Genomic DNA, 12,409 nt, shown 5'->3' on the forward strand with positions numbered 1-12,409 from the left:
CTCTGGCATTTGCAACAATATACTGTTCATTATCTTGCATATACTGTACATAAAAGATACCAAGACATACTGTATTATCCCCATGTTATTAACAGCTGTTGTACAAATGGGATAGCAATAAACATGAACTGCACATATTTCATGCACCAATGATAATCCACTAAGACAAACTAATTAAGCATGTTATAGTACAAGGTTTGGCTGATGGCTATGGGTTCAGCCTGATGGCCACAAGTTTTGTGAAATTTCAGTCTGACAGTTGATATATTTCTTTCTAAGCATGAGTAATTAAAAATTCTTAGGTTAGTATATTTAACATATGCAATTTGTTTATGTATTTCTGCAGAGTAAATCCTTTCTGGGGAAAAAAAAGATTCTTCCTTTGTAAGATTTCACTAGTTGCTACCCAGCTCTTCCAGCCATCTTCAGAATTCTATTGTCTTTAAAACCTTCCTGCTCTCATTTGTTTCAAAATTGAAAATTTAACTTTACTATTGTTGAGGTGATATACTTTATTTTGTTTGTGAAATTTTTCATTTTGTTACAAATTTTAATTTCAGGCAGCCAGCGAGCAATGTTCAAGCAGGCAATGCGACACTGGGAAAAATATACCTGTGTTACATTCATTGAACGAAGTGATGAAGAAAGTTATATAGTGTTTACATACCGGCCTTGTGGGTAAGTTGATATAAAATATATGGTTTCTAATGAATTGTGAGCCACACTAGGGGAACCAGACAACTCCACAGAAGATTAGAACTACATTTTATTGAGAGGCTATGATCACAGACTGATTGTGCTATGTCACAATACCCATAGCCTATATATTTGTATCAGGTTGTGAGTTACAAAAAAGATATGCATGAGATTTATCTCCTAACTATGTTTCTGTTTTGATATACTCTGTTAATATTCAAATCTGTTTTAAGCATTATTATATACTTGTATAATGATGAAAAAGCAGCAACTTCTGACTTCCTGTCAACTTCCCAACTGCATAGCCATATGGGAAGCTGACAGAGAGCATCAGAAATCTTCCTTCCTTCCTTCCTTCCTTCCTTCCTTCCTTCCTTCCTTCCTTCCTTCCTTCCTTCCTTCCTTCCTTCCTTCCTTCCTTCCTTCCTTCCTTCCTTCCTTCCTTCCTCCCTCCCTCCCTCCCTCCCTCCCTCTCTCCCTCCCTTTCTGTTTATGATTCCCTTCCCTTCTCGTCAGGTAAGTGGCTAATGCTGGATGAAATGAAGGATTACAAGAGTGGCTGGGAAACTATCAGGAAACATTGAACATTGAAAGAGGATCATGTGACTGTAACAGCATAGTGGTGGCACTGAGGCCCGTCAGCATTGAAGCCGCCACAATTTCCCCAAAATCTCATTCCCTCTGGGATAATGATGTCCCGGTTTGTGTAAGTTAACCTATTTGAGCTATAAAATTGGTTCAAAAATTATTGCCCTATGAATCATTGTTTCAACTAATTGGAGGCTACATATGTGAGAGTGTTAGCAGCACACAGATTCAGGAAATTATGATGCTTATATGCATCTTAAATATATTAAAATGAAACTTATTTTATCAGTGTTTAAGAATATTGCTTTTTGTTATTTAATTTGGAATCACATTTGTTCTTCTAAATAAGTTTTACGATTATGTATTCTTTAAAAGTTAATATAGTACTTTGGTCTAGTAGTTAAAGTACCAGACTAGAAACTGGGAAACTTGAGTTGTAGTCCCACGTTAGGCGTGAAAACTGGCTGAGTGAACTTGGGCTAGTCGCTCACTGTCAGCATAACCTATTTCACAGAGTTGTGGAAGAGGAAGGAATGTTAGGGATATTCGTCACCTTGAGTTATTTATCAAAATAATAAAGGTCCGATCTAAATAATAATGGTTAATATTACAGTAAATGTGTATGCATTCATATATGTGTGTGTGTGTATGTGTGTGTGTATATATATATATATACACTGTACAGTATATACTGTACATATATTGTACTTGTATATAATACAACGTATTTTATTAAATTTTTACAAAGAACGTAACAATTAATACAAATTAGTAAAGAGTAAAGGGATTCAGAGAAAGAAGATAGTAAATGAAAAGTACAGAAAGAAAGAATACCGGTAAAAAGAAATACAAAAAGCTTCCATTTCCTTTTCAGCAAATATAATTACTAAATTAGCTCTTACTCTATGATTACAAAAAGAAAAGCTCACTATTTTCTATTATCCATTTTTTGTAATCATTAAGGGCATAAATTATAAGTGCATTTTTTCCCCATTGCATACAGAAAGTCTGTCGGGTTTCCATTGAGCCATAAATGTAGATAGCATTTTTTCTCTGATCAAAGAAGTTAATTTAGCCATTTTTTCCAAGTTCCAGCATTTTCACTAACCACTCCTCCATTGTGGGTAGTATTAAACCTTTCCATATTGTATCCTTTTATTATAATCAAGCATGCATTTTTGTCAAATAACTTTTGCAAATGGTAATCTGAAAGGCCATAGGAGGGTTACCTGAGTATTCAGTTCTGTTGAGAACTGAAATGCTCATGCAGGCAGCAGATGGAAATAGTGGGACAGATGGGAGGAAGAGATTATATGTACTAAGGACTTAGAATGATTAACTTAAAAATGATTTTCCCAAAATATGATGCTTATTTAAAATGTTTCTATTGTGGTTTTATTTAATGTGACCTACATGTCCTGAACAAACAGTGGATTTCTGAAATAGGTCAAAAGCTTCTCATAAACAACTATTTTCAGAGTGTTTAAATCTCATATATAAAATAGTGTACAACCTATATTATACAGTGAACTCTTGTTTCAATTATGCATTACCTTAAAATAATGTTGTTTTGCAAAATGGATTTATACAACATGCTTTTAAGTAGATTCTTCGGAATCTTCATACTAAAACTTATTGATTCTCTACATAAAGGAGTTTTGTGTTATATTTGCTTAACAAATTATGTAATTAAGTTCGTGTTGCATTTATTAATTAAGTTGCTATTCAAATCATGATTATTTGAATGACCGTATTATGAATTGATTTCTTTTAAATCAAAACTTTATTCTGATGGCAGCTTGATATCCCACAACTAACATATGCAAATTACCTCTATCAGTATTTTTTCCAGTATGTGATTTGGTGTTTTATCACATTCCAATTACTTTTTTCTTTTCAAAGCCAATTCAGAATATTATCAACTCGTATTATAGATGTGTGGCTGTAGACCCAAATCTATAGTCTAATAACAAACTTAGTTTCTTAATATGGATTTTATTATGGAAGCAAAATATATCATCTTTACGCAAGAGGAAGGTTTAGCAGACTAAAAACATTTTCAGAAAAAAACAAGAATAGAACATTTCGAAAGAGAACAAGATAAGCTAGGTAGACTCCTCAAAGATCTTCAATATCTCCCACTGCAGTATTCTGTTCTAAATTCTACATGTCAGTATAATTTCCAGTCTGAAGAGCTCTTGAAAAAGTTTATGACATAAGTGTATATGCCTGGATGATTTGCTTTCATCCTATAAATTTATTGTTGAAGAGCTTCACATCTAGTTTTGACCTAGAATATTGCAGGACATTTTATTCAGTTTTACTTGACTTCTCTGTGGTAAATAAAAGCTTCTATGTCATCAGCCAAAATTATGTAGGCTTTTATGGCTTTTTAAGAGATTAGAAGTGACATACGATATATATATTTACTGTCTTCCTTCTGCCCCCACCCCCCATCCCTATTTCTTGAAGAGGAATTTCAATTGCGAAAGAATTCATGTTTCTTATTTCAGAACCATCTCCCCATTAGACACTTCCATCTATGAGCAGGACAGCTGATTTGAAAAATAACTAGTAGTACCCAGTCACATATCTTTAACATGTGAGCTAGTTTGATCTTAAATTACAGGAAGATGGGAGAAAAAGAGCAGCCTCCATTATCAGAAACAAATAACAAGAAAAAAGAGCCTTGGTGGAACAGTGGGCTAATGCCTCCTTAAGTAACACCAGCTGCCTGCAATTAGTGCAGGTTCGCATCCCACCAGGCTCAAGGTTGACTCAGCCTTCCATCCTTCCGAGGTAGGTAAAATGAGGACCCAGATTGTTGGGGGCAATTAAGCTGACTTTGTAATAATGCCGCTTGGGGTGTGTGTGTGTGAAAGCCCTAATAAGCAGGCATATACATAGAATGAAGGCTACTGCTAAGCTTGTAAGCCGCCCTGAGTCTTCGGAGAAGGGCGGGATATAAATGGAATTAAAACATAAAAACATATATTTCAGTTAACCAAAATATTTCAAAATCTTTCTTCTAGGGAAAGAGTGGAGAAAAAAAGTGAAAGTTACCTTCTTGCTCTTCTCTCTCTCTCTCTCTCTCTCTCTCTCTCTCTCTCTCTCTCTCTCTCTCTCTCTCTCTCTCTCTCTCTCTCTCTCTCTCTCTCTCTTGCCATGTATTGTTTCAGTTATAAGTTCAGGCTGCAATTGATTGTATGTGAAGAATCATTTGGTTTTCATTTATATTTACTTAAATCTGGTAGCTAAATATATACACACATACATACATATATACTGCATACACACACACACACACACACACACACACACACACACACACACGTACCTGGACACAAATACAAGCATCTAAGAAAATATATTTTATAATATATATATTATCATCTACCATATTAATATGATAAATATATTTAACAAAACAGTTATTAAAAACACATCCTACAATAAAATATGAAATAAAAACACTAAATATAGATCTCAGCTCCTTCTTGGAAGTGTACATTCAAATGATTTCACGTCATTTCTTATCCTAAATTGCAGATGCTGCTCCTATGTAGGCCGAAGGGGCAATGGTCCTCAAGCAATTTCTATTGGCAAGAATTGTGATAAGTTTGGAATTGTTGTTCATGAATTGGGACATGTAATAGGATTTTGGCATGAGCACACAAGACCAGACAGAGATGATCATGTCACCATCATCAGAGAGAACATTCAACCAGGTGAGATAATTCTAAGATGGTTTCCCAGATATTTTAGGTTGATGTCATAGATCAAAACAGCCATCAGGATTGAGCTTTTGAGAATTGTAGTTTTGCAACATCTTCTAGAAGTTACGTGATGTGCTATGTGGGTTTGGAGCATCTAATTATTGGTAATTAAAAAATGGTGTGTTAATTTTTGTAAGACACTGCTTTGGATATAAACATTGAATCTTGTAGATTAAAGTTGTAATTAATTCTAATGAAATGGGTATTATTTTAATTAGTTCCCAACTTCCTTACTTGCTTCACTTAATATAAACAGTTGGTTATTTAATTCAGGGGTCCCAAACCATGGACCAGGATTGGTCTGCGTCATGCCAGAAACTGGGCTTCGCAAACAAGCGAACCCCCATTCATGGGATACAGGCAGCACGCAAAACCACGCCCCCTCCAGTCCGTGGAAAAATCTCTTTCCATGGAACCGGTCCCTGGTGTCCAAAAGGTTGGAAGCTACTGGTTTAGTTGGTTGATATTGCTCTGTTTGTTACATGAATATTGGATCTCTAAGATACCATATTTTTATTGTGGCTGTAATTATTTTAATTATTTGGATTGTTGTTCTTTTTTGTGGGGTTATTTATTGCTACTTGCCCAGAGACATTGTAGTCGAATAAGCAGCCATAGAAATTGACTATGTAAATAAATGAAGAAGGATGCCTCCAAGAATGGAATATTGTGGATGGAAAAAGAGAAGGAAACAAAGTCTATAGATTGGGACAATTATTGAAGAAATTATAGAAATAAATATACGTATTGATAATCTCCAATAAAGATTTAAACAATCTTTAATAGTCTGATTTATATAAAACATAAAATCTTCTTTTATCAATCAAACCTGACTCCTTTTGACTTTATTAACACATCCCTATAGTTTCTAAGGGACGCGGTGGCTCAGTGGGTTAGGACGCTGAGCTTGTCGATTAGAAGGTCAGCAGTTTGGTGGGTCGAATCCCGAGTGCCGCGTAACAGAGTGAGCGCCTGTTACTCGTCCCAGCTTCTGCCAACCTAGCAGTTCAAAAGCACGTAAAATACAAGTAGAAAAATAGGGACCACTACGGTGGGAAGGTAACAGCGTTCCGTGCGCCTTTGGTGTCTAGTCATGCCGGCCACATGACCACGGAGACGTCCTCGGACAAGCGCTGGCTCTTCGGCTTTGAAACGGAGATGAGTACCGGCCCCTAGAGTTGGAAAGGACTAGCACACATGTGTGGGGGAACCTTTACCTTTTATAGTTTCTGACAACAGCTATATGAGTAGTTTGTCAGGGATATTTTTTCCCTAGTCTAGTCTATTGACCTGAAGTTTTCTGGTGGGCTTGCCATCTAAGTACGATTTTGCTTGGCTTTTTGAGATCAACCAAGGTCAACTAGGTACTGCTCCTTATAATTCCTGGGCTATGTTGTATTGTTAATTAATAATATGTGCTGTAAAATTGCAACCAATGTCTTTATGTTTCCACAATGCATTGTAGAAAATAAGAAAGTAAGCGTGGAATTATCAAGTCAGAGGGTGACAGGAAATAATAGTTTTCTTAATATGCTGCATACCAAGATGACATTTCAGACAATTGTTCCATCAGTAATTCAGTTCATGAGCAAACAGGTACATTGTTATTGCTGTTTAAAGGAAAAAATTAGAAAGATGCTTTTTACCTGTGCACATATATCCCAGTTCTGTGTTAGCCTTTGTAAGCAAATTGTTTATATCTACTCATAATATATTATAATTTGCATATAAAAAAGGAGTTATGGGTTTTTCCTTTTCTTCCTTTTGAAAAAAAAAATGTTTGAAATGTTATGAATTGCAGGTCAGGAGTACAACTTTTTGAAGATGGAGCCCGGAGAGGTGAATTCTCTGGGAGAAGCATATGATTTTGATAGCATTATGCACTATGCCAGGAACACCTTCTCAAGGTTGGAGTCTCAGGTTATACCTTTTGTCTTATAATTCTATTCTTCAGGGTCGATACTGTGTATGTTGCTCTGATGTAGGCAACTGTCGGAATTGCTTTGGGTTGTTGTACCTCTTTGCCAGATGCCCAAATGTATTTTGTGGCTTTCTTGAAGATCTCATCATTTTTATTTTTATTTTTGATGATGATTGTTTTAAGGAAGGTTTCTTAAACTGTGCAGTTTTGTGTCAGATTCTTTCCAAATACTGTTCCCGAAAACTTGCCTATTGTGAGAAATGATAGAGGAATGCCCTGTGTTTATATTTTTTGGCTTATAGACATTGCTTTCAGAACCATTGGAGCCTTGACTTGGCTATGGAAGTAACAAACTGAAGAATGGTTTCCTAAAATGCTAAAAAAGAAAAGATTTTAAAAGCCATGCTTAATATCTTTAAAACTATTTTATAGAAAAAATAATCACTATGCCTATAATAGATAGATAGATAGATAGATACGGTAGATAGCCTTTATTATCATTTTTTACTGTGAGCACAATGGCACACATTAAAAATTTCATTAAAAATGAAATTTAGTTGCTTGCTCTCAAGCAGGAATAGAATAGAATAGAATAGAATAGAATAGAATAGAATAGAATAGAATAGAATAGAATAGAATAGAATAGAATCTCAATAGAAAAACTGTATAATGTTCCAACTATTCTACGATAAAATCTTGTAGTTTGAAGATAATATATCTTTTCAATTATGGAGGACAAATAATTGTCCATTTAAAATTACTTATTTTGAAAATGATATGTGTAATTACAAAATGATACAATCCAGTCTTATTTATGCATGCATCTCTTTTGCATACGATTATATTATTATTATTTTTCTGAATAGAAACCTGTGTTTGGTTTCTTCTATCCCTTGGATAGCCTCCTGGATGTTGATTGGTTTTAATATTATTAACATTTTACAATAATTGCTTTGTTTCAATTTGAAACATTGCCTCTTTTGATTAAGGTTCTGAACGCTTTTTCTGATTATGTCCCTAAGATCTGCTGTTGTTTTAAATAAATATTTTAAGTATTCTTGTCACTGTAATGAAAATTTCAACAGAACAATGTATTAATCTCTCACACATCAAAAACTGCGAAAATGATTGTGCACACAATATATAGTGAGGTTTTGAAAAAGCAAATGAAGGCCTTTGAAGCAGATTTTAATGAACTAATTAGCAATACGAGAACCAATCATTGTATTGTGGATTTCTCTTGAAATAAGTATAATTAAAATAATTGGTCCAGGTCAAGATGATGTGTTGTTAGAACAAGGTCTTGAATAGAACAGTTTCTTCACCTATTGTGTGAATGTCAGGAACAAGCCAGACTAATCAAATAACCATGTCATTATAATTGTTGATTTTTCCATTTCACTGGCTGCTTTTTGTTACTAATTCTCATTTTATTCTAGAATGCAATGTACATGCTGAAGGGTATCTTGAATAAATTCAAAACTTCTGATATGAAAAATAAGTTGGTTTTTTTTTTTTTGCTTCTTAATTATTTTTAGGGGTATGTTTCTGGATACAATACTTCCCTCCCGGGATGATAATGGGATCCGACCGGCCATTGGTCAGCGCACACGATTAAGTAAAGGAGATATTGCACAAGCTAGAAAGCTGTACAGATGTCCAGGTATTGAATCATAGAGATTAAGCATGAAGAAGCATATTCTAATATAATTAATGAGGTCTAACTGTAATTCTGAATAAGGTGTTTTCTTATCTGCTTCTATTTAGGCAGTTACTTAAGGTGAGATCATAAACATTCTTAAGGCATTAAGGGATCAGTGGCTTGAATTTGAGTTTACCATCTCAAGAGGCAGTTCTGTGCTTTCCTAATGTAGCTGTTCACTTGCTGGAGATGACAGTGGGGAAAAAAACATGATTCATTCTATCATTTCTTATTTAAGGTAGTGTACTTTAAATCCAGATCTATATTTAGACTGATGATGCATTTGTTTAGCATACTTCAACAGGGAAGTCTAGCTGCTTTGCAAAAAAATGGTCCTAGTTTTTTTTTAAAGACATGAGTCATAAAATAAGTAAAACATTTGATAAAAAAAAATCCAGTTCTAGAAGGCTTTGAAACTTGATTCTTTGGCTCTTACAGAAAAATTGGGCCATGCGGCCCTAAAATCTCATAAATTCCTACCTTACTGCACTTCCTCAACTATGTAATCGGTCAGAATTTCTCCATGCTTCAATTTCTTTTCCTGCCTAAAAATTCTGTCTGACAGTACAAGTCACCACTTATGTGATACTCATTTTGAAACTGAGCTTTTTTTAATGTGTGCCTGCTAGAGTGGGACATTAAAAGAGCTGTTCCCTATTCCCAACACATGCAGTGTATGCTTGCATGTATGTCCATCTGTGTGTCTCCCCAATAACTTACTTCCTACTTCCTAACTTATTACTTTACCTTTGCATATTATTCTAAATGCATCACAAGCTGTATTATGATGCAACTATGTCAAAAACCACAGAATATGCTAGAAAAATTGCATATAGAAGGCATAAAAGGACATCCAAGTTGTGTTCAGCTAATACACGTCATTAAGGAATTCACACACATACTGTATATATGCATGCATGTATAAAAACGATAAGCTATTTCAGTTTATAATGCTATCACAAAAATTAACAATTCATAATTATGTTCTTTCTAATACTAGGTAGATATATTAATGATTATTCTCCATGCAATTTTATTATTAGACTTTTGCTTATTCACATTGAAAAATACCAAAAATATTGAGCTATAGGACTTCATAGACTCTACAGTTAGTTTAAAGAGCAATACTTTTTATATTTTTGCACATGAATGAGGTGGTGAATGGATGAGAAACACGTAGCCTTTCTTCATTTAGAGGGGGGAAAAACCGTGGTTCTGTAATATCCACTAAAACAATCTTTTATTGTTTTAGTTTTCATAACTTAGTTGTGTTAAAGAAATGAAATTGAATAGGTTAGGAATAAACTAATCCTCCATCTTAATCATACATAAACATGATCCTCATTCATATTACATTACAACATCTTTCATAATTTCATAATTGAAGGTTGGGGAAAAAATTATATTCTCCCACCCTCAAATCTGTATGGAGATATGGAAGAGGTAATTAAGTAGGCCGCAGGGAGTTTGGTATTTTTCATGCAGTTATTCCCACTGTGGCAGAGACAGAGTCCACTTTTAAATGAAAAGTGATGAACTAAAAATTAAATTTTCCAGTCAGATAAAATTTATTCTGCTGATGGGATTGAGTGATTCCTGATGAGAACAACTACAGTATTGTAGCCAAAGCCCTGTATTGTGAATATGGAGGGAAGGAAATCTGTAATTTGACACTTCTTATACACCTCGGTAGACCCTGTCCCCAAGAAACAAATGAGTTTTGAACACTGGCTGTGAAGATGCCAGTTCCACAAACTTCCTTTTAGCTTCTCTTGCTGTCCGTACATAAGAGCATATATGAAGCTATTTAAAGAGATGTCTTCATGCTACATTCTACAATTGCTTTTCTGTATCACTTTAATCTCCTACTTCTTCCGATACTTTCTGTATAGAAGTCCTCAACTTACAACCACAATTAAGCCCAACATTTCCATTGCTAAACGAGACAGTTGTTAAGTGAATCACTGCAGTTGTTAAGTTAGTAACACGGCTGTAACGTGAATCTGGCTTCGCCATTAACTCTGCTTGTCAGAAAGTCGCAAAAGGTGATTGCATGACCTTGGGACACTGCAGTCGTCATAAATATGAGACAGTTGTCAAATATCCAAACTTTGATCACATGACTGTGGAGATGCTGCAGCAGTCATCAGTGGGGAAAAATGGTTATAAGTCACTTTTTTCAGTGTCATTGTAACTTAAAACAGTCACTGAATGAAGCGTTGTTAAGTTGAGGACTACTTGTATCGCCAGCCTGTTTGGACTTCCAGATTATTATATCTCACAGTTAAAAAAAATGAGAAAAATAACCTTTTAAATCTGTACTGCAGGTAAGCATTTCAGACTGGCAACTTCATAGTGCAAATAAGCCACAGATGAGTTTTGGTGACACTGCTGGTTGTCTTTCAATGATGTTATTGTTTGTTATTCTGTTGGTTTTGTTTCTTTTCTGCCACTAAGACATTTTTCAGACTAGAAAGAAAGTTTAATACAGTTTTAAGTTTACAGCAGTCAGCTTCAAGAAACGCAAGATACCAAACCTCTGCAGTTTAGTGGAATTAGTAATGATTGCAGAGTTAAAAATAAACTGTTGATAAGTAGCTATGGTATTTACTTCGCAAATGTCTAGTGCTGAGTAAATTATTTAATATGCAACTCATATTTGATTAGATGTCATGTGATGCATGCTTGGTGTATAGAGTGAAAGGGAAAATATTTTAGGATAAACCAATGATTCTTTTTCTACAGATATGGCAAGATGTTACTCTGCACTATTAGACATTTTCACATGGCATTTACAGATACTTTCCTTGCATGCTTAAAATGAACTTTAAGATTGTTATAGTACTTTATTATGTGTTACTATAATATATATATATATATAAGAGTTAACATATCACACACACACACACACACACACACACACACACACACACACACACACATATATATATATATATATATATATATATATATATATATATATATATATATATATATATATATATATATATATATATATATATATATATATATATATATATATATATATATATATATATATATATATATATATATATATATATATATATATATATATATATATATATATATATATATAATAGCTATTTTTTGCCATGCTATCATGTTTAAATTTAGGTAAGACTGAATATAACATTAGCCAGAGAGCAATATCACCAGTCTATCTTAATCCAATAGCTGATCTTTTTTGACTTACATCTAAAGGCTTTGAAAATATCTTATAATTAATTTGCTTTTTATTATTCCTGTGACTGGCCTACTCCACTGTGATTAGGAAATGCAGGTCTCAAATATGAGATGTTCAACAGACATTTAGATCTACAGAAAAAGCCACGTTGATTGAAGCCCATAAAGATAATTAAGAAGTTGTGTAGTAGCAGAAGTATCTGCAGAGTATGATAAAAAAAGGAAAGGATATCATTGAAGCTACACCTATGTATTGCACAACCCTCTGACATTCCTTCATCAGGGAGCAGGGAATGGATGCTCCAAAGTGTTGATACTGTACATTCATCATTTCCTACTCAAGCTCAGCACAAGGTCCAGGAAATACACCAGCTTTAGACCTGGCATGTATGGAAACCTATCAAAGAGAGATCCAACTGGGAACTAAGGAGAAATTTCCTGGCAGCACTAACAATAAATCAGCCGAACTGCTTGCTTCCAGAAGTTAGTGAGGTTGTGGAG

The 12,409-nt window shown here is 34.3% G+C and overlaps 1 protein-coding gene across 2 annotated transcripts in view; it reads left to right on the forward strand.

The window, feature by feature from the left end:
* The window catches only part of TLL1 (tolloid like 1), a gene marked incomplete at both ends in the record, with an annotated part of 124,363 nt that overhangs the window by 82,932 nt on the left and 29,022 nt on the right, over positions 1-12,409 (forward strand). Inside the window, 4 exons of one of the 2 annotated variants that reach the window (XM_081333248.1) lie at positions 561-678; positions 4,834-5,012; positions 6,862-6,967; positions 8,520-8,644. In XM_081333248.1, the coding sequence (XP_081189374.1) occupies positions 561-678; positions 4,834-5,012; positions 6,862-6,967; positions 8,520-8,644 (528 nt within the window). Of the gene's footprint in view, positions 1-560; positions 679-4,833; positions 5,013-6,861; positions 6,981-8,519; positions 8,645-12,409 lie in introns of those variants that run through there. The other variant, XM_081333249.1, reaches the window with a different exon arrangement.

The sequence above is a fragment of the Vipera berus genome (assembly GCF_964194415.1).
Source record: "Vipera berus genome assembly, chromosome: 7".
NCBI classification, from domain to species: domain Eukaryota; kingdom Metazoa; phylum Chordata; class Lepidosauria; order Squamata; family Viperidae; genus Vipera; species Vipera berus.